The sequence below is a fragment of the Seriola aureovittata genome, chromosome 6 (assembly GCF_021018895.1).
Source record: "Seriola aureovittata isolate HTS-2021-v1 ecotype China chromosome 6, ASM2101889v1, whole genome shotgun sequence".
NCBI classification, from domain to species: domain Eukaryota; kingdom Metazoa; phylum Chordata; class Actinopteri; order Carangiformes; family Carangidae; genus Seriola; species Seriola aureovittata.
The window spans coordinates 24,782,254-24,804,840 of record NC_079369.1 but is presented as its reverse complement, the minus strand read 5'-3'; the positions used below and the strand labels follow the sequence as shown (position 1 = coordinate 24,804,840).

General features: G+C 41.7%; 1 protein-coding gene across 2 annotated transcripts; it reads left to right on the top strand.

Moving 5' to 3' along the window:
• The first annotated feature begins 1,611 nt into the window (after positions 1 to 1,611).
• Positions 1,612 to 18,477, top strand: prrx1b (paired related homeobox 1b). Of its 2 annotated transcripts, XM_056377679.1 has the most exons (5): positions 1,612 to 2,361; positions 9,261 to 9,436; positions 12,828 to 13,009; positions 16,076 to 16,141; positions 17,822 to 18,477. In XM_056377679.1, exons 1-5 carry the CDS (start codon positions 2,115 to 2,117, stop codon positions 17,952 to 17,954), a joined length of 804 nt encoding a protein of 267 aa, XP_056233654.1. In that variant the 5' UTR covers positions 1,612 to 2,114; the 3' UTR covers positions 17,955 to 18,477. The 2 variants fall into 2 exon arrangements, with proteins under 2 accessions (XP_056233654.1, XP_056233655.1); XM_056377680.1 differs by lacking the exon at positions 16,076 to 16,141 and having other exon boundaries at positions 1,618 to 2,361.
• The last annotated feature ends 4,110 nt before the right edge of the window (positions 18,478 to 22,587 follow it).

The window sequence follows — 22,587 nt, the reverse complement described above, 5'->3', positions numbered from 1 at the left end:
CTCCGTTGGTGACAGCTTTCACATCACATGTCATTTCATTCACTGTTAATCTAAAATGATCTGTACCGCTTCACAATGAGACTACCCTCATGAAGGATTTAGAAAAATGTTTAGGTTATTAATTTGGTTGCTAACACTTTATAAATCCTAAATAAAAAGATATAAACAAGTTATCAAAGTTTTGATACAGTGATGCATGGTCACTATTTGGCAAGATAGATCAAGCTTAACACTCATTACTCTTACTAATGAGTTACTACCATTTATAACTGGTAAAAGGGACTCTTATTAAGTGTAAAACCCATCACTGTATTAATGAGTTACCAGTTATAAATAACAGTATCAAATGACCAGAATTAATCTGGTCATTTGATCTGCCATAATTTCATCTGCTATAATTTGATCTGTCAAATGAAACCTTTCGACCGTTAAGATGCTGACGGTGATTCATTACTAGTAACTTAACAAACATGTGATGAGGCAGCAGGTAGAAATGCTGGAGGATGGAGAAAACAGAGGAAGCTCAGTAACTAATGACATATGAGGCTGAACAGTACAGATACATGTGTGCTCACTATTTGGCAAGCAACAGCTCACCCTTTCTATCTAATGTGTTATAACAGCTTATAAATATTTATAAAGTGTTAACGAGCTAATTAATAAACTAGTTATAAACCATTCATTAATCCTTTATAATGGTAGTCTGTTTAAAGCATCTTCCAAAACGATGGTCAGGACTAGAGCCGCCTGGAAGCAAGTGAAACATTCAGCTCCACATGCTCCTCAAACCCTTTTTAAAACACTTTGCATGACGATGTCAAAATAGTATCAACTGAAACCAAAATAATATATTTTCTGAGCAGCAGTGATGTGTAACTTGCACTTTCCTGGGGGGCCCCTGGTGGCCCTTAAGCAGCGGCAGCTTATAGTTTGCTTTAAGTCACAATCACACTTTATCATTTACATTTTAAATGGTGGATTCAGGCGCATCTATGTTTCAGTTTCCTTCATGTGGACGCATCTGTGGAGAGACTGACTGGCACGGGTTATGGTTGATTTAATTGGTGGCAGACCGCAGGGACAGTCAGGGTGGGTTTATCAACACACAAACAGTGATAAGTGTGTGTGTGTGTGTGTGTGTGTGTGTGTGTGTGTGTGTGTGTGTGTGTGTCCCTGCTCCCCTCACACTCACAGTCATTATAGGTTGTGAGGTGGTTTTTGCCAACCAGGGTGACAAAAACAGGCAGGAGCAGGGTGTTGATGGTGCTGATGGTGATGTTTCTGCTGAAGGGGGGGGGGGGCAGCTCGCGGTGGGGGCCTGTGAAACGTCAGACACAGCATAAAGGCATTGCCACGTAATTACGGGGCTCCTATTATGAGTGTGTGTCCGCCCTCGCAGGGGCCGCAAAGTTTCTTCAAAAGAGAGAGAGAGAGAGAGAGAGAGAGAGAGAGAGAGAGAGAGAGAGAGAGAGAGAGAGAGAGAGAGAGAGAGAGAGAGAGAGAGAGAGAGAGAGAGAGAGAGAGAGAGAGAGAGAGAGAGAGAGAGAGAGAGAGAGAGAGAGTCTGCAGCCTGGAGGCGCGGCGGTAACGTCCTGCCTCCTCGCGCCTAGCTGCCGCTGAGCAAGCTTTGCGCACACACGGAGCTTTGCGCATCTGGTCGTCATCATCATCATCATCAGCAGCAGCAGCAGCAGCTCTTCCTGCTCAGATGTGACTCAACCAGAGTGGGAAGAGAGCTCTTCGTCTTCTTCTACTTCTTCGGGGAACTTCTCTGACAAACCTCCGTCAACGTCGCAGGAGAAAGAGAAGACGTTTCTTCTTGTTTGCCGCTGACGCGCTGCGCTAAATGGATTGGCTGTAGTTGGGGGTTTTTTGTTCGGGAAAAGCAGGCGAGGAGAAAACTTTGCTGAAGTTTGTGTGTGAGAAAACTCCGCGGCTGATCTGGATTTTGAACAGACCCACTTTCTGCTCGGAAGACCCGAGTCTCCCTCCGGCTGGTTCCTGGACACCGCTGCCTGCGCGTTCTGCATGCACGGATCTACTTGGCTCGCTTGTTGTTCTTTTTTCTCTTCTACTCACCGCTCCGTTTTTTCCCGCTGTTCCCCACTTGCGTCATGACTTCTAGCTATGCACATGTAATGGACAGGCAAGCGACGATATCAAACCGCCTGGAGAGTCCGATCACGTCTAACCTGGACAACCTGCAAGCCAAAAAGAACTTCTCGGTCAGCCACCTGTTGGATCTGGAAGAGGCCGGGGAAATGGTCGGCACCCAGGCGGACGAGAGTGTCGGGGAGGCGGGGAGGAGTATGCTGGAGTCGCCGGGGCTGACCAGCGGGAGCGACACGACCCAGCAGGAGAGTAAGTTAAAAGCAAATCGGCAAGAGCTTGAACCCAGACTGGGACTGAGCGGAGGAGGATCAGGAAAAACCTTCTAAATCTGTGACTAAAAAAAATCTTAAAATCCCTCCGCGGTGCGTTTTAGAGCAGATGTGAAAAACACACGAGCTGTGGAAAACACAGTAGATTACATTTCACGCAAACCGTCGCTCTAATGACAAAAAAAAAAAAAAACTAAATTCATTTGTTTTCATTATGTCCTGGCGCGTGTCCGCGTGCGGAGCGCATGAATGGGGCTCTGCAGAAAAGCAGCGCGCATGGAAGGAATCCTTTAGTGAGTTTTGGCAATGCATCATCCCCGACGGCCTCCCCCCTCAAAACGGCCATTAATTTACCATTAACACTTTGATGTCAGTGAGGTATGGTGATGTTGGTGGACATGGTCAGTGAAGTAACCTCGCCAGTCAAACTCGGGGGTAATAAATCTCTTTCATGACTGTTGACCCAGATGAGGCCACTTTTTTTAATCGTGAGGTTTTAGATCTTTTTTTTTATTATTATTATTAAAGAGGAAAAATCGAAATAGGCCGGAAAATTTTATTTTGAAAAGAGTGCGTCACGCGATGACTGCGCCACGTGCATGACAGTTTGTAGTAGTTTATCATGAATAATGAGAAAGGCCAGTTTTTCAGCAACCAGAGTTCCTCCGTGTGTGTGCACAAAAATGGGGCCGATGTAACCGGAGTGTGGTGACTTCAGTGGCGGGTGCTGCTCGCTGAGCGGCCGCTGATGGCCCACCCTGAAAGTAAACCTTATTATAGGCCTGTTGTATTAAAGCGTGCTGTTGCGTTCATGAAAGTCGACTATAACTTGGATGAAACCCGCCGCTCGCACTCTCCTGCGCGCAGTTGGGAGAGTAAATACACGCTCCCTCCTTCCTCCTCCTTCCTCCTCCTTCCTCCTCCTCCTCCTCTTCTTCTACTCAAATGGCCATTTGCAGAGCTTGACAGAAACGTTATAGGCTTTAATGAGTGTTATTGTTATTTTTTTTAAAAGGCTAAAAAAAAAAAAAAAAAAAAAAAAATCGGAGCCGCGGGTGTGAGAAATATGCGGGAGGAAGTGGCCAGGTCACGTCGTTAATTCACGGTTATTTTCGGCCTGTCAAACACTTTCAGAATATCGGAGCCTAATCATTTGTCATAATTACCGCGCGTGTCCTCGCTCCAACAATTAAGGAATCAAATAACAAGCGTCTCATCAGCTCTTATTTTGTGGTGTGATGACTTTAAAAGCAGCAGACGGAATCCATCAGCACGGCTTCAGAAAGCAAATATTGGTTTGATGAGGAGAAACATTTGTGGTGATTTTTCGGGCTTTTGTTGCGCAATGTCGAAGAAAGCGTTCGTTACAGTGTTGTTCCACATTCATGAAAGATTCAGACAGAAATAACGACAAAGTGCTGACTCCTAATTTACACAATCCGCGCTTTATTTTTCCGATTTACTGACAGAAACGTGAAGGCAACAGTTGGCCTGAACATTTTAGGGCATTTTAATGTTTTTTTTTTTTTTTTCTATGTTGCACAAATATATTTTTACAGGTCCTGTTTATTTAAAATATATAAAACGACATTTTATTGTGTAAAAAACCTGTTATTGTTTTAGGAATCAATAACCACTCCTCTCCTTAATTACTTCTGGCAGGAGGACTAATTGACTTTCACTGATTGCTACTAATGAGATCAGTCTAATCACACGTGTTGGCCACACTTGGAGCTGCAGGGTGATGATGATGATGGTGATGATGGTGATGATGAAGGTGGCGGGAATGGCTTTGATTTGCTGTTTTAAATGTCACCCTGCAGGCTTAATTAAAAGCTTTCGGAGGCCAAACCGCCGCTTAGGCTCAGGCTCTGCACCGCCGTTCAAATAAACACAGTCCGGAGGTTTTAAAGTCTATCTTTGGCAAAACGAGATTTGGATTTTATTTAGATATTTTTATCCACTTGGAAGAAAGTGCAAGAAAAAAATGGCACTGGGATCCAGAAAAGAAATCCATCTCATCTGAGGCTGCTATTGATATTTATTTATTTTTTTAGAAATTCCTTAAGATTTTATTAAATGTATTTTTTTTTTATAAAAACAAAATTAAATCTGCACTTCACGCGCAATTTATTCTCCAGTCAGACTTGCAGCGCCACATTTCTCTTTTGAATAATATAGATGATAAAATAGCCTATTTAATTTAATATATATATGTGGGCTATAAATGTATTAAATAAAATATTGAAAAATATTTAATTGATACAAAGAAAAATCTGTAAAGTGTTGAAACATCCCTAAATACTTTTATTTTGACATGTGACATGTCTAATTCATTTTGGCACTCTGTAATCAGTTTTTTTCAAATTATTCTTTCATGATCATATTAAATAACAGATTCAATGTAATTTCAGTTACATTAACTAATTTCTTTTACTATTCAATAACTATTTTCACAGATCTGTCTTCGTGTTGTTTTCACTTTTCTCCGGTTGTCACGTCACAAACAGGCGGACTATATGACCAGCGTCATGATTTTCATTTTAACCTCCAGCCTGTAAAACGCCAATTGTTTTTTTTTTAGGGAGGGTTTTGGAGGGGGGGTGACTATGCGCGGTCGCTGGTTAGCCATGTGCGGCTGCCATCAGCATTTACAGCCGGAGTTTACTGCGTCCGTCTCCGCGACAGCTCCTCACTTCATCCTGCTTCTTTAACTCCGCTCAGGCCCCAGACTGTGGAGAGAGAAGCTCAGAGGGAAGCCGGCAGGAAGCGAGATGGAAGGCAGAGTCAGATGAGAGAGTTTTTGGTGCTAAAAACGGTTTCAGCCGGTTAAAGTGTTTCCTTATAAACCTGCATCCACAACAGCAGGAATGTGATATATTTAAAAAACAAAAAAACAAAAAGAAAACACCACGTCTCAATGTAAAGTGGCCTTAGCTCAGTTTAACACACACACACACACACACACACACACACACACACGTTTTAGGTTTTGGTTCTTTTCCTCAAACACATTTCAGATGCAGACAAGATGCAGTTTTTCTGTATTTAACACATTTATATTATAAATAAACTCACAGTGATTTGTTAAATGACACAAAGCAGAAAGTCACGTATCATCTATAAGAAATACAAGAACATGCAACATTGACCAAACTACTTCTCCCCTTCTGTGACAGCTGAGTCAGTGATTACTGTGCAGATTTACATGTTACTTGCAAAAACATATCATGAAGACAGAAAGTTGAATCTATTGGTTTTCAGCCCTGGGGGGTCGGGGTCGCCCACAGAGGGGTCCTGAGATTCATCTGAGAGGTCACATGATGATTAACTGGGCTGAGAAGAAGCTGAAAATTTGTTTATTTTTTCTTTTAGCGTGAAAATATTTAGTGATTTTCAAACAGACAAAATAAGCACAGGAGAAAAGAAAGAAAATATGTTTCATTTTTTTCTTGTTAAATAATAATAATAATAATATAAATCTGATGAAACAGTCGGAGGAGAAAAAAAGAAGCTTTTCATTTAAAGTGGCAGCAAGCGGCTGCAAGTTTCATCTTAATTAAAGGTCAAAGGCCAAAAAGATTGTGAAGCAGCTTCTTTAAGCTCCTCCACAGTATTTACACCTGGAGCCCGAATTCATCAGTGATTTAGTTTTAGGCTTAAAGAAACTAAAATCAACACTTTTACTCAAATTGTTAAGGTCCAATACTTTTATGTAAAATTTAAAATGTAAGATTTTTATTTTTTTATTTGCACAATTTAAAATCAGGTTACAGATCATTTCACTCAGGTTGAATAGCAGAAAATTCTTTCCACATTATTAAAATTTACATCAAAACTCCAGTCCATGGTTTCCAACCCGTGGCTCTGGATTCGCAAACGTGTCCTGATTAAATTCCTATAGAGCGAGAAACATTTCACACCAAGTTATGCTCATTTTTTTGTTTTTTCTTTATTCCAGTAAAATATATTTTCCTGTAAAAATCCAAGTTAAAAAAATATCAGAAATGATTTGCTGGTCAAACAACTAAACCGTTTTTAAACATAAAACAGGACGAAAAGTTGGGAACCATCGAGTTTACATTTCATGTACTCTGAGCTGTCTCCTGATTGGTTGAGAGTCAGCGATGACACATGACTGTCAGGGTGTGTTTGTGCGTGTGGAGAAAGTATAATCTTTTAAAAGTATTAATACCATAAAAGTTTATATAGCCTATATATACTCTATTAAAAATTCAGCCGTAAGAATTTTACCTCGGAGCGTTTCGGTGGCAGGATACATGTTGACTGACCTGCAGAGTTTGACCTGGCAGTTTCTCTTTATTTCATGTCAGGTCTCTACTGTGTTTTCTGATGAAGGAAAAACATATTTTACAATGTAATTTAAAGTGAAGAATTAGCAGTAAAATGTGTGAAAAGTTGAAGAACTCGCTTTAAAGAATCTTTAAGGTTGAAATGAAAATCCAACAAATTAAAAATGAAAAAGAAGAAATCAAATGTTGTAGATACAATGTTTTCACCTGACATTAACCTCATATCTCCAATTTTTTCAGGCGGATTTCTTATATCTCTTAGCTTTCAGATCACATCTTTAATTATTTAGATTCGCTGAGCAAACCTCAAGACCATGAGATAGGATTGAAAGCTCTGGAAAAAACCTTAAAGCAAAAAATATCAATACGGCAATGAAACCACTTTGTTTTACATTTTCACTTAAGAGGGAATCATCAGTTTCAATGCGTTGTGAAAATATTCACACTAAACCAAACAGAGAAACATTCTCTCTCTCTGTCACTCACACACACACACACACACACACACACACACACGGACCCACTCTGACGCCATAACACACAGTCAACCTGCAAATAAATTCAGGTGGATCACATTGATCCAAACGGAAGCAAATGTGATATTAAAACATTTAAATTCTGTTTTTAACAAAATGTTAATATTAGAACGACTCTCAAGAGAGTTTTTCATAGTTGGCAACAACTTCGCTGAATACAAATAAAAAACACTTGAGTCAAACAAATAAATAACTGAACAACAGCAATGTTATCGTGCGTACGTGTCTAAAAGTCACTGTGTTGTCGAGCTGCAGCGATTAAGGGCAAAAAAAAAAAGGAATCAGAATCTCATAACTCCAGATGTTAACTCATAACTCCAGATGTGATATAAACTGAAGTGAAGAAAAAAAAAAAGGGCAATATTTGCCTCTGAACTGAGGGAACGTCTCGTTAAGAACCACAACACATGATGTAGAGTTCTCCTCTTTCTCTGCATGTGTGCAGCTACAGATTGTATATATAGATCTGTGTGTGTGTGTGTGTGTGTGTGTGTGTGTGTGTGTGGTGTGTGTGTGTGTGTGTGTGAGTGTGTGATTAGGCACAACCATGGATGAGCGCCTTCTTCTTTTTCCCTGTATGAAAGTGTTATTTTGTGGCAGCAGCACTGATCCAGCCACTCGGAGCTGGACGGTGTTCCAGAGCCGAGCTGGATTATATATTTATTTATTTATCTCTGCGGAGGAGGAGTTTTGTTAGTTTGCTTGTTCACTTGTGCGTTTGTCTGCTTGTTTGTCAGTCAGGCTGTTGGAGCAAGGAGCAAGTGATTTGTCTATGGTACAAATCCATGATTGTTTTTTTTTTTGTTTGTTTTTTTTAAGGGTCAGTTGATGTTTGAAACTTTTAAACTGCTCTGTTTTGCTTTTATTTATCTGTCTCTGAGGTTCCTGCCTTCACACCAGAACCAAGAAAGCGAATGGAGCGTTCAAAAAATGACATTTTAAAAAAATTCAGCAGCATCTTTTTCCCTCTGTGTTTCTGGTGACAGTCCTCGGGAAGCTCTGTGTCACAGTAACTGCGGAAATGTTTTTGGAAAAAAGATGCCACAACTGAATTATTGCAATGCCTCTTTTTTTCCAACCTTACCTTTTCATTTGGGTGAATGGTCCTTTTGAGAAAAGATATTTTTGGACATTTTAACAATTTTCTTTTTATAAGAAATGTATACCTTGGTGGCTCTTTGGGCATATAGAGGGTTGAGAGGGAGACAGGAACTGTGGGAGAGAGAGAGAGAGAGAGAGGATGGCGACGACAACAGTCTCGGGCCGGGTTAAAACACTGAAGTTGTAGTTTACGTCGTACACGTCTCAGCTGCTCGGCCGCTCTGCAGGTCGACTGGTCGCTTTATATGTTTTGATGCATGTTGGTAGAAGAGCTCTTTAGTCATAGCTGCGATATTATCTTCAAATGATCGGAGTAAGAAACTGTGTTCAGATCCTTTTGCTCAAGTAGAAATTATGCATTAATACTGTCATTATGCTGAAGTACAAAAGTTTAATCCGTTGTCACATATCAAAATAAAAGCACCGGGCAGCAGCTGCAGGTCAGGTGGGAGAGAGCAGGATTCCCCAGCTGCTCCCAGTCTCCAGTCTTCCTGTGCGCCTGCATGCTGTGGGCAAAAGCATCTGCAGGATTAATGCAACTTAATACAAAGTGAAGACCTGAATTATTATTATCAGAATTATGAATGTGTGATCAGTCTGCTGCAGGGAAACCAGCTCTGCAGCTTTTTTAGATTGTGATTGAGAAATGAAAATTCTTCACAATGATCGATCGTCAACATCAGTTTCGTGTATTTTAAAGCTCTGTTGTTAAGTCTGAGAACAGAACAGTTGTTGTTGTTTGAGTGCAGGTATGAATAATATTTATTATTAAGAATTTGATGTGGTCCGACACGGAGCTTTAAACCTCTTATTTGCTTTAGTGATGCCCCTCCAGCATAGAAAATACCTCCGTGTCTGTAGCTGAAACCTAACCACTTACCTGAACTCCCATCCTACCTCATCTTCTTCTTCTTCTTCTTCTCCTGCAGATGAACAGATGAACACGGAGGAGAAGAAGAAGAGGAAGCAGCGCAGGAACAGGACCACCTTCAACAGCAGCCAGCTCCAGGCCCTGGAGAGAGTGTTCGAGAGGACACACTACCCCGACGCCTTCGTCAGGGAGGACCTCGCCCGCCGGGTCAACCTCACCGAGGCCAGAGTCCAGGTACGAAACAAGGGCGTCACAGCTGACTGTCGAATATAAACCACATCCAGAGACTTTTATTTTGACACAGCCATGATTCCTTGAAGTTTGGAGGTTTTTTTGCTGCAGCAGCAGTGATTTATCAGACAGGTTCAGCTCATGATCAAAGAAGATAGAAGCTGTGAAACTAACTCACTCAAAAATGGTTCTTGAAGTTTTGGCGAAACCTGCGGGAGCTTCTTAAGGAACCTCCGGGGGGGGGGGGGGGGGGGGGGGGGGGCAGCAGCAACAGGCTGTGACTGGATGGACGTTTAATAAGGAACACGAGGACATGCAGTCACACGTAAGGGACAAACAGCCGGGCGCCCGGTCTCCCCCCACGTCTCCACATCATCTGTTTGCTCTTACACTCGCAGATTTAGTTAATAGCTCGTAGTTATCAGGGGCTATTAGCCTGTTTAGATTTCATATTGTGCCGTTCCATAATTGGACTGATAAGAACTTGTCAGCACATTACAGAAACTTTATATCACACTCACATGATCACATGAATAATTAGTTTACTGATAGAGTCTGTGAGCAGTTTGTAGAGTCCTCAGAGGACTGGATCTGATCAGAAAAGTGGATGTAATGACGTCTAATTTCCTCAGCGGTTTGCAGATCAGTGATAAACTGCAAGTGTGCAGCACATGAGGCTGCAGCGGAGCAGGAGCTAAACATGATGATGATGATGATGATGATGATGATGATGGAGTTGGCCAAATGGAGGATGTCACACATGCAGATGTAATCAGACAAATACGATGTGGATTTTACATTTTTAATGCAACCAGAATATTTCTTCATGAAACTGGCAGCTGTGGCATTGGGTGTGGGTTTGGTGTCATTCTCACACACACACACACACACACACAGACACACACACAGAAAGTGAATGCTACTTTCTCTGTCTACATACAGTTGTGTTAACATCTAGCAAATTACATAACACAGTTTAACTGATCATAGCGCAATAGTCTGATAGAGAAAAGAAGAAGAGACGTTGCTTTAGTTTTAGTTAAATTAGCAACTGAGAGACTTGACTGAGAGAAACCTCAGGGAAGTTAAATGAGGGTCTTTACGTCTTTAACCACAAAAATAAAATGAAATAAATACTAAAATAAAATAAAAACTGCAGAATTGTTTTAGCTACCAAAAATTTTTTTCTCCCCAAATTTGTTTATTGGATTTTCTACAACACAAAAAAATTTAATCACATCAACATCTCCTGCAAATCAAAATTTAAATGCGAACCGAACTCATGCACAGCCAGTATCAGCGATCAGGTGATGGTCGGTCGCAGGAACGACTCAAAGTTCCCCACTGCACACTGAGATGAGCTCACTGTGACTTTTAATGAGAGCCTACAACACGCTTCGTCTGCCGCTTCTTCAGGTTCGCTCGGTATAGAATAAATAAATAGATAAATGTATTGATTTTTTTTGTTTTTAGAAACATGCAGCAGTGGGTGGGCGTAGTCTTTTAAGCCCCGACTTTACTGCCCCGTCAAGCTCGTAGCCTGACAGACAAAACCCAGGGCAGGAAGGAGGAGGAAGTGAAGGCAGTTTGCGTATCTGGATTTGTATGAACTCAGAACTTCGCTCATCTAGATTATAGCAGCTGAACAGAGACGCTGTTTAAGGAGATTTAACCGGTTAACCAGAGAGTTAACCAGATACTCAACTGTTAAACTGTGAAACCGAAAGAATAGGAGGAAAAACATGTCACCCCTGGTCCCTAAATGCCCTTGGTCGCTCTGGATAAACACTGAAACTAGACGAAAGCTCGTCCACTGATAAACAAAGAAAAAAGTTTTGAATGCACGGTTCTTACTAAACAATGATATGACATAAGAAGCAATAGATAAATACGTATCTATAATGCCTTTTTTGTCGTATATTTTTCTGCCCTCTCTTCAATCGACGCAGTGAAAGTATTTGTTCTGTGGGCAGAGTGCGAGGGGAAAGAGGAAATGGTGATGGAGGGAGAGAGGCAGCACATCTGTGATTAATGTGTAGCAGAGAGCGACGCAGAAATCCTTTGATAAAAGAGACTTTGGGCCCATTCCTGAGGCTGTGCGTCAGCGGACAGCGCGCCCCTGTGAGGAGCGCTCACCGTTTCTAATAAGGAATTCGATTTAACAGCAAGGAACAACATTAGCACCCCCCCTAAACACACACACACACACACACACACACGCCCATCCCCTCAGGAGGTGCTGCTGATTAGGGTTAGAGAATCATTTAGAAAAAAAAACGTTTGTTTAAATGGTTTTTAAGGCCTCTGTTCCTTTAATTGACGAGCAGGACGCCTTCTGTTTGAGTCTGTGTGATAACACAGCCTGTTCTGTTGTTTTGTGTTAAAGGTAGGGAACATCACCATGGCAACAATCAGCAATACCAATACTGATATTATTTTATGTACTTATCATGTGGAGGGTTGTTGTGATGTACACATCACTAATACATCTTCACTGATCATCACCACATTAAGGATTCCTTGCACATTCTCTGTCACATGCATAACCAACAGTAACTGCTGCATGCACACGCACACAACTGCACCACAGAAGAAGAGTGTTAGAGTTCCCATTGTGTCACCAACACTGCAAAAGTGTAAAAAAATTGGTTGCCACATAATGAAAGAACAACTTTAGATGTATTTTAATCATTGTGATGAACAATAATAACACTAAGTTACATCTTAGTTAAAAAAAATGCAATCCAAAAGTCAAAAACAAACAAACAAAAAAAGCCTTAAATGAGTCCATGCACTCAGACCGCCTTAAATCTCCACATTTAAAGGCTCAAATTACTCTTAAATAGTTATTAAGGGTTTTTTGAAATTTAAGTTAAGTTATAAAACCCTTAATTATGAATGTGAGCGCACGTGAGCAGAGAAGTTCATTCTACACTCTGGGACCATGTGTTGCATATTCAAGGCCCACTAACTTTTAGGAGCGTTCAGCTGTCTCGCACAGTCTTCGTCAGCAAACTGGTGCTAGAGAGAGTGTCAGTGTTTCTTGTTATGCTTCACGGGAAGATGAATGAGATGAGATGAGGCTGAAAGCTCCAGTGGAGGACCTTAGTGTTGATTGTTAAGGAGCCTCACTGTGTCTACATGAAGGACACGTCTCACTGGCTCTGGATGTGAACCGTGCGCTGCTGATTCATCCAGTAGAAACTGTAACTCCTGATGATACTGGGCTGGTTCTTCTGTTTCTATCAAATCTAACTTTACTCTAACCTTTTGTCCCAACTTTGACCAAACATATTTGGTATCTTCAGAGCTTTGATGACTTGTCTAAAGAAGAGTTGACTGAGGTGTTTGTGATGTCACATGGCTCATGCTGTTGTTCTCTCCTTGGTTCCAGGTTTGGTTCCAGAACCGGAGAGCTAAGTTCCGCAGGAACGAGCGCGCCATGCTGGCCAGCAAGAACGCCTCGCTCCTCAAATCTTACTCAGGAGACGTGACGGCGGTGGAGCAGCCGATTGTACCGCGCCCTGCGCCACGCCCTAACGACTACCTGTCCTGGGGCAGCGCCGCCCCCTACAGGTAGAGTCCGCTGTCACCCGCCACCACCCAACAACCTGAGGTTCACTCCTCATTAACACACAGCACAACACCGGTGATCTGCAGCGCGGCGGTGGAGGAGGAACTAGAGTTTAGCTTCACTGGCTAAAATACTCATATCTCCACTTTTTATTTTACTTGAAGAAAGAAGAAAGGGAAGAAGAGAAGGAGGGGTAGAGGACCCAGGAAAGAGGGCAGGGAAAGAGTAGATAGGAGAGTAAGAAGGAAGGAAATAAGGGAAGAAAGGACTGAAGAAAGAAAGAAGGAATGAAGTGAAGAAAGACGGGACAGAAAAAGAAGGAAGTGAAGAAAGAATAAGAAATGTAGAAAAGGAAGGACAGATGGGAAAGACATTAGTAAATAATTAACAGAAAGAAAGAAAGAAAGAAAGAAAGAAAGAAATAAAGAAAGAAAGAAAGAAAGAAAGAAAGAAAGAAAGAAAGAAAGTAACATGTAAAAGAGGGAGGAAGAAAAGAAAGAGGCCGAACATCAAATCACTCAAGTGTATCCAGTTGAAAAAGCACAAGCTGAGACCACAATAACCATGTGTTAACACCACCATAACACACACACACACACACACACACACACACACACACACGCACAGTGACCCTGGCACCGCTCTCTGTTATTGTTTCATTTCCTCCTCTTCCTCTACCTGCACATACTCCTCATAGTTCCTCTGCCCGTCTTCATCTCCTGTGATCCACCTGGACTCAGACCGGGTCAGACCTCGGTGTGAGGAGGACCATCTGATTGAAATCCTTTCATACACTCAACCTTTATTTATACACGGCGAGCACACAGGACGACGAGCGCAGGAGTGATATTCTCCATTTTCCTTATTATCAACAAATCTCATGTGCAGAGCCAATGTCTCCAACTAATCTCGTGTGTGCGTGTGTGTGTGTGTGTGTGTGTGTGTGTGTGTGTGTGTGTGTGTGTGTGTGTGTGTGTGTGTGTGCACCATGTTGTATCATGAACACACACACACACACACACACCTTCCTGCTGCCTCAAATACGCACTAAAGCACCAGATGTGGATTAATACGCTGCTGAAAATAGTCCCCAACAAATGCACTATTTCCTGTTCTTTATTTGATAAAACTACAGTAAGGAAATTACTTTTTTTTTTATTTTGTTTTTCTTTTTTAAATGAAACAATATATTTGAAGTGTTTTTATGAATTTCCATCTTCGGTAGGAACCAATCAGCTCGGAGCTGAGGAGGGAAGTGTTGAGAGACGGAATAACACACTGTTGGTTTTTGTTTTTTCATGAGATTTGCTGAAAATAAGAAAAATATAGAATAAATACAAACTGATCCTTTAATAATCTGAGTCAGAGTTAACTATCAAAACCAATTCAGGTGCAGGTGAAGTCAACTCATTTCAGTCCAGGAGGAGAAAAACATTTTGATCCTGATTTGTACCTGAGATGCTGAGTTTTCCTAAATGTAGGTAAAGTGTGGATCTCCTCTAACTATTGGAGGTCTACACGCTCAGGGGGCGTCGCTCTGTTAATCCAGCTTCTCTCTGAAGGTCCGACTCTGCTGTTCTGTCTCTTAGCTAATCTCACTCCAGTATAACCAGACCACATGTTCAGAGTAATGAGCTGAACCAGATTTTTTATTTATTTTCTCCACTACAGCTCAGAGGCTAGTTTTGTTCTTTTTATTCCACTACATATGTGACAGGTGGAGTCACCGCTCACATTTCAGATTTAGGTTTCTGAGATAAATTGTCCTGTTGTCTGGTCGAAACCTTCAGACGCTCTGTGAAGCGACTTACAGACAAACAGCTGTGCACGATCTCTTTTCCCTTTTTGTCTAATCTTAACAAGCAAACACTTTAAGAAATATTATAACATGATTTTTAAAAAATATTTTCATTTTAAAAGACTAACAAAATGTATTCAGCAAAAACAAAGAGAAACAAATGATTCCTGTTATCGGTCTTTAGATAAGTAAGGAGCTGAAAAGCTTGTGAATCTTCCCGCTGTGGTTTTACAGTATCTTTCTGTTGCTTTGGTTCAACTTTTACAACAACAAAAGCGTCATGCTTCATTTAACGTTTAAACACAAACTGCTGCGCTCACGTACAAAGTGCAAAACACTAAATCACACGCTCAGGCCTCAGCAGAGTAAACTGCACCGCACTGTTTCAGGCTTTATAGCACTGTAGCGTTATAGTAGCCTATTGGCTTGTAATTTCAACAATTATATCATTAAAATATCTAAAGATTGACAGTCACCAGAATTCAGGATTTCCTATAAAGTAAAGTGTAAGTCTGAGTAAAGTCAGACTTGAGGCCACAGTAGATTTAATCTACAAATTCAGACTTTTACATAGAAATGTTTCTGTGTAATTCATTTTGTTCATGCTGCTATTTGTTTAATCTTTAAAGAAATGATCGATGCATTATTTGATTATTTGATAATGATCATTTTAAATTCTATTATGAACACAGTTAAGTTACTGCCTTTCCCTCCTCTGTCTCTGCTGTCCTCCTCCCTGCAGACATTTTTCCTCTCAGCATAAAGAACCGTCCTCCGTGCACACACACTGTATCTAACTCCAAACTAATTGTGTTGAATCAAAACAGCCCCCCCACACACACACTCACACACACACACTTTCCCCCCACTGCTCTCCTCTGTCAGCGTGACCAGTGTGGGGGTGGGTGGGTGGGTGGGGCGTGGACAGATCTCATGACCCTCCTGACGAGGTGATAATGTGAAAACAAACCGTATTAAATCCACCGCTGACCCCTGTGACCTCTCTCTGCTACACTACACCAGATAATGAACGCTGCTCAGAGAGACAGCGCTCTACCGGGCAACATTTTTTGTGACTCTGGTTACATTGGTCATGATTTACAGTAATCCTCCGTTATGAAACTCAGTATAAAATGTCGAAGCCTGCGGCCGCGGCTCAGACTCCAACTCTTGAGCTTTCTTGGCCGGACGCGGGGCAGCGAGGGAAATCTTCTGTGAAGCAGGAATTATGCTATGTGGTGCTAACACTTCACTGTATATTATCCTAAAGCTGGTATCCGATGCCGGAGGGGGGGCCAGTGCGAGTACCACAGAAAATGCTGCCCTCAGAGAACAAGTACGCTTTCACTTTACTACATCTAGTTCTTTTCTTATTGTCTTTAAAGGAGCATACCGCTGTTTTTGCACATTTTAGTCTTTACTGTTTCCAAATCCTTACTTGTTTTTTCTTTAGAATTGTCAAGATGTTTTCTGATTTCCTTTTTTTGTGCCTTTTGAAAATGTCTTTGTGTTATTTGTGCACTTTAACTTAAATACAGCGAGTTCTCTGTTGTTGTCTTTAAAGGATCTTTGCAGTGTTTTTGCATCCAAGAAGAGTTGAACTGGACTTGGTTGTGGAGACTTGAAGACGTTTCCCCTCTCATCTAAGAGACTTCTTCAGTTCTAGACCTGAAGAAGTCTTCAAGTATCTACAGCCAAGTCCGAGTTGCCCTCCGTGCAGCTCCTCTTGGAGAACCATGACCTGGCCTTTTGAAAAGCGTTAAATGAGTGTTTCAGAACTTCTTCCGTTCCTGTAGCTGACAGTTGTTTCCATTCATTTATTTCTGTCCAGTGAAACCAATAGATAACGATAATTAAAATATGCTTGAGATGAAGAATTTATCAGAGTGTTACCTCTGCTTTTGTTTTCATCAGTCATATTATCAGTTTGTGGTAACGTAGTGCAGACCATTTAAATCTCAGTCTGCGCTCACGACTGATAAAGATGAGGAAAGAAAAAGAAGTTAACAAGCCGGCCGACAAATGTGTTTTCAATTGAATCTGCACAAAAAGATGAAACACCACCAGCACACTGGGATGTCTTCTTACATAGATGTGACAACATTGTCAACTTTTTTTTTTTTTTTTTTTTTATGTTGACAGTCTTGTCACATTCATGCAGGATAAAGGGCTGGCAGTGTTCGCACGCTGTTTCATTTTCAATCCTAAGGACATGGATATGCATTTATCTGTAGGAACAGAGAGGAGGACTTCACTGTAACAACAGAAACAAACATCAGCTCACTTTTCTGCAACAAGGTTATGGCATATAGGTCAAAACGTTTTAATTGTGACCTTAGCATTTCTTCTAAGTAATTAAAGCTCCACTGTGAGACTTAATGCATTCTTGGATCGGCTGTTTTAAAAGACTAAATATCAAGATGAGCACAGAGGAGCTGCCAGATTTGCCACAGAGGCCGAGTTGGAGGCTCTTTGGTAGCAGACGACGACTTTCTTTGGCCTCTCATCTCAACAAAGTATAAACTTTGTTTGTTCATTAACAGATTTAAGGAGGGATTGTTATTCCAAAGCAGACTGGACAAAAAACGAATAGTTTCCTCTAGGATTCTGGATAAAAACTCAAAAACATATTTTTATCCGAGAAACAAAAAGTACATCAACAAAAGAGACATTTCTCTTAATTGTTTGCCAGGCAGGACTTGAGTCAGCTTTGGCTTTAAGCACCAGTTGTGCAGTTAAAATGTTCGTAATTCACAAATCTTACATGTTCTGAAGAACGTTGATGTTACCATCAGGTTAAGGTGCAAAAACACTGGCGAAGTTCCTTTGGGGTTTTTTTTTTTTTTTTTTGGTTTCTGAGTCTTTACGTCAGATTTAGTTTAAATCTCTTCACATGATCAGTCCAACCTTTTCAGCTCCATATTTCCACAGCTGCAGCTCATGCTGAGCTTTAGCTCGCTGTCAGCCACAGGTGACTTGACCTTTTCGCCTCTTGTCTCCTCCTCTTGTCTCTCAGCGCCATGGCCACCTACCCGCCCACCTGCTCCAACACCAACACGTCCCAGGGAATGAACATGGCCAACAGCATCGCCAACCTGCGGCTCAAAGCCAAGGAATACAGCTTGAACCAGGTGCCCACGGTCAACTGAGCGGAGGGGAGGCCTGGGGGCTCGCACACAGGAGGGGAGGGGACCCTCTCTACTGCTGGACCCCCCCCCACCCCCACCCCTACCCCTCTCCACAGTCGGACACCACCTCTGGGATGAGCGTCATCTCACACGACATGGATCGTGACGTCTCCTCTCCTTTCTGGAGCAGCCTTGATGGCGCACTACTACATTTATACGCAGAGTGGTGTCAGGATTCTTCCCTAAGTCGCCTTATTTTTCTCTCCTGAGCATCACCAAACTCTTTGTACAAACAGACATCTAGACTGGATGTTGTAGCTGAATATCTGCATAGTTTTACATTTGTGATTGTGACTGAAAATGGAGGGCGAGATCCTCAAAGATATTTTTCTTTTTTTTTTTTTAAATCAGAGATCTTGTTCTCGACGGAAACTCATGTACGGACTACGTGGAATTCCCTCTGTCCGTTTTGGATGTGGTGTTGGATGAAATTACACACCAAAACTGGGATCAACGACTCCTTCTTTTTTTTTCTTTTTTAAAATCAACAAAAAACTGACAAGGACTTCCACATTTATGCAACTTTTTTTTTTTTAAAGATAGTTTTGTTTTTTTCCACATTTCTTTTCATGTTATACCACTGACATGCAAACATTTTCAACGCATTTTCATTTTCATTTTCATGTAATAGTCCAATATAAAGGAGAGGCTAATGTATTTCTGAATCCAAAACCAGTAGATTCTCCTTATTTCCTATGATATCCTTTATCTGTAACAGAATAAAAACTTGTATATTAATAAAAATGCATTTCAAGCAAGTGTCCACTTCACCAGATCTCAGAAAAAAAAGGGGGAAAAAATAGTCCTCCATAATAGTTTCCCAATTTTTTGGAGCACTCCTCCAGTTTTTCAACTGTGTCCTCGAACAAACTCTGACTGAATCTTTATGGTTGGATGATTTGTAACTTATCATAACAAAAAATATATGATTGCTACAATCCAGTCAGGCTTAAACTCTGCTTCAAAAACTATAAGAAATAAGTATGTTTATAGTTGAGACCTTGGAAAGCAAAATGATCTTGGACCTCGTGCACGCCCCATAAAAGAGAAGATTTACAACTCGAGAACAGATTCTCCTTCAGAGAAACCTCAAGCTGCTCCTGCTTTGTGTGTTTTCTTTTTTTTTTTTCTTTCTTTTTTTTTTCTCATTACCGCAACCTGAAATTTTCATCTTAAAAACAGGATATTTATGAGCAGGGAAATCCTCTCCTTAATATGGAGGGCCCCTGGGCCTCGTTTAACTCCCGCGGCTGTCACACAAGGTGTTTCTTCTCCTTGGCCCCTCATAACCCTCACCGTCAACAAACACATGTCCACGGTTGTCCTCGCACGGCGCACGAGGGCCGTAAAAGTATGAAATCGCAGCTGATGGTGCTGTTTGGATTTTTGTGAAGGAAATGTTGTTTTTTTTTTGTTTTGTTTTCTTACAGAGGTTTACCTATGGCAACTCACAAATATACAAGAAAAGTGATTTTGCTTCTTTGTCATAAACCAAACTCCCTTCAGAAAATCTCAAGTTTCATTTTCCTCTGACAATAGTAAACATAATATACACTGTTAAAACGGTGTCTATAACATATTCTCAGTTTTATTGTCTTCTGCTAAATTCGGCATAGAAGAATTCAAAATTCATTTTGTCTTTACAGTTTGCTGTTTGCTCTGGTCTCTCTGCTGCTGCTGCTGTTCTCTGGTTATTCAGTGTTTTATCGTCCTGTTTAGTGGAATTTGTGGTTCAGTGTGGCTTTGACATAGTGGTATTTTTACTTGACTATTCTGACCTGACAGTGTCAGATTCGGATTTTTACGTTCAACATGCGACAAGCACATAAAATGTCCATGTTGCTCGGTAATAATCAGCCTTGTTGTCGCTTTATGTCACCCCTGTTTCTGAGTTTTCGTAAAGACTTTTAGAAAGAGACTGAAATCTGAGAATTTGGCTTGTGATCCTCCATCTGCTGGAGAGCAGGAAAATCTTTTCATCCTTTCATTGTCTCCAGTTTAGATGCTTTTACTGTTATGAATTTGTTTATTTTGATTGTAGGACTTTAACTAGTAAGAGAGCATCATTTTTTTTTTTTGAAGTGCGGTATTGTCATTTTTAATTAAGTGAAAGATTTAAGGGCTTCTTTGGCTTCTTTAAGTCTCCTCAGTTGTTTGTGTGAGCTGAGCGAGGGTTAGCTTTGATAACAAGGAGGTTCACTGATGTGACTGGAGGGGTTTTCCTGACTCCTATGCCACATAAAAAAAAAAGGATATTTCTGTTTTCTTTGCAGCCGTTTTATTTTCTGCTGGTGGTTGTTTTGCTGATCGCTGATCCCTGACTGTGGTATGTCCAGTGTCAGACCCCTGTCCCCCTCTCCCCTGCCAGGCGCCCGGTCTCACCTTTCACGGCCAGGGCCTGGGCTGACCTGAAGTGATTCCAGATGTGGAGATCTTTTTGACCCCCCCCCACACACACACACACACACACACCCTCCTCCTCCCCCTCCCCTTTTTAACCCCCAGGCCCTGGCCAGCCACTCCATCAGGGCTGACAGCGTCCCCTCGGACAGCGTCTCTCCTCGCCTGAGCACATGACATACAAGGCAGCCCCCCCCCCCCCCCCCCCCCCCACCACCATCACCACCACCGCTCCTCCTTCTCCCCCTTCGCCCTCACCCACCCACCCCCATCCTCAGCAGCACATCTGGAGCTCATTACAGAGGAGACAGTAAGAGTGAGGGAGGGGCGGGGAGTCTGAGTGCAGAGTGTGTATGTGCAAGAGAGCGGGAAAGAGAGCGTTTCTTAACCCTTCTCCCCTAAAACATCCACCTTTTTTTTTTTCTTCCTCTTTCATCCCTTTTTCTCTCTTTGTTTTTTTCTTTCTTAACTTTTGCTTTCCACCCCCCTCTCCTTCGCTCTCCACCCCTCCCTCTCTCCCGGCCCGCAGTGATCTTTGTCTCGCTGTCAGTGCCACATGATCACAAATACTTTATTAATGAGTGGTTTTGGAAAAGAGCTCGGCGGAGAAAAAAGAGAAAATCTCCGAGCAGTCTGAGTGAAATACTGCACAGCTGTTAACAGTGTGTGGTTTGGGTGAACAACCAAAAGAATGTCCCGAGATGTGGAGTTTCCACGCAAAGTCAAGTTGACTGAGAGGTTGCACTGTTTGTGTGATTAAGTCACTATTATTACACACTTTTCATAAACACAGATGCGGGCTCGAATACACCCTCTGTTGGATTGTAAAGGAAACATAATTAACTTCAATCTGCCATCTCAAGGTTAACGTTGATCACCATATGTACTGTTCTCCCATCGCCAACAAGTGGGTGTTGTTTTTGGTTTTTTTTTCTCTCCTCTTCAGGCACCGAGACAATCTGGCAGCTTTTCCTCATTAAAAGAAGGTTGCTTTTTCTGATTAACATGGACTATTTTTAAAAGTATACACAACCATTTCACAATGATTTAATGGCCTCAATAGTCATTTAATAGTCTCTTAGAACTTGAAGACCGTGTAAACTTTAGGATATCTCAGTCTGATGCGTGCGCTAAAACATTTCATTGCAAAAACTAGAGTATCAAAATGAATCGCTGGTTAGCAACAGGAAGAACTAAAAGGAAAGAGAGTCGGAGACAAAAAAGAAGAAAAATTGAGCTTCCCCTGCTTTCAGTTCAGTTGTGAATGTTCGATTGTTGGACTCAAAATAAGAAGTGTTCTGAGAAAGCATTATCTGGCCTCTGTATTGTTACGCTGTTGGATGTGGGACGTCAACAACTTGGCCATGACTTGCTTTAGGATAACTCTGCTTTATCACATCTTGGGTCTTATTTTTGAATGAGGGCCAGAAAGCAGAATCTCTCAGAATTACATTCATACCGGATGTTTTTTGCAGAGCTTTTTTGTGCAGTGCTGATGTTCAATAGCACGTGGCGAGGCAGAAATTCAGGGCCTCCGTATATGCTTCAAACAAAGTGATTAAACCCACTTCACTCAGTGATTAGCCAGGTGTGTGGTGGAGGTGTGGAAGTGGGTGGGGGTTTGAATTTCATTCTCAAGCTCCTGGAATGAAAAAAAAATGTTTTCATGGTAACACCATGACTGTCTCAAAGTCGTATGACGAGACTTCAGAGCCACGGAAAGATGCTGTGTCTTAATTCGGACACTGACATGTAGCACACTGTGCACTCACTGACGTTGTGTCGTCTCAGATGAAACAAGATCGAAATGACAGTCGCAACATTTGACCGTGATTGTCACCGAAGAAAATGTCCAGCAGCTGCTTTGGGAATTGAACGTTATACTTTCCTGTGTGGCCCCTCGTTTCATGTGATCATCGGTGCCAACAACGGAGTGCTCCTTCCTCGGGCCACCATTTCCGTCAAGTTTGAAAAATACGTTGATGGACCCTCGCCCTTGTCCCTCTGCCATGTAGCTGAGAAGTGTCCAGTGTTTCACGCTCAGTTTGTTTGACTGTTTTGAGTGTGAAAGGTGATTTGAAAGTTGTTGGATCAGGGAGGCAGTGAGACGCAGCCGGGACGAGGATATGACAGCAGGACAGGTAGAAAACCTTTTCGTTTGGTTGGACGACTTGCCTTATAAGAACTAGTTTGT

What these genes read in the sequence shown, in the direction of transcription:
- prrx1b (XM_056377679.1), top strand. Translation starts at nt 2,115, where the DNA reads ATGACTTCTAGCTATGCACATGTAATGGACAGGCAAGCGACGATATCA. An exon ending in GGCAGCGCCGCCCCCTACAG is followed by an intron (nt 13,010 to 16,075) that starts GTAGAGTCCGCT and finishes ATTATCCTAAAG; the next exon opens with CTGGTATCCGATGCCGGAGG. An exon ending in ATGCTGCCCTCAGAGAACAA is followed by an intron (nt 16,142 to 17,821) that starts GTACGCTTTCAC and finishes CTTGTCTCTCAG; the next exon opens with CGCCATGGCCACCTACCCGC.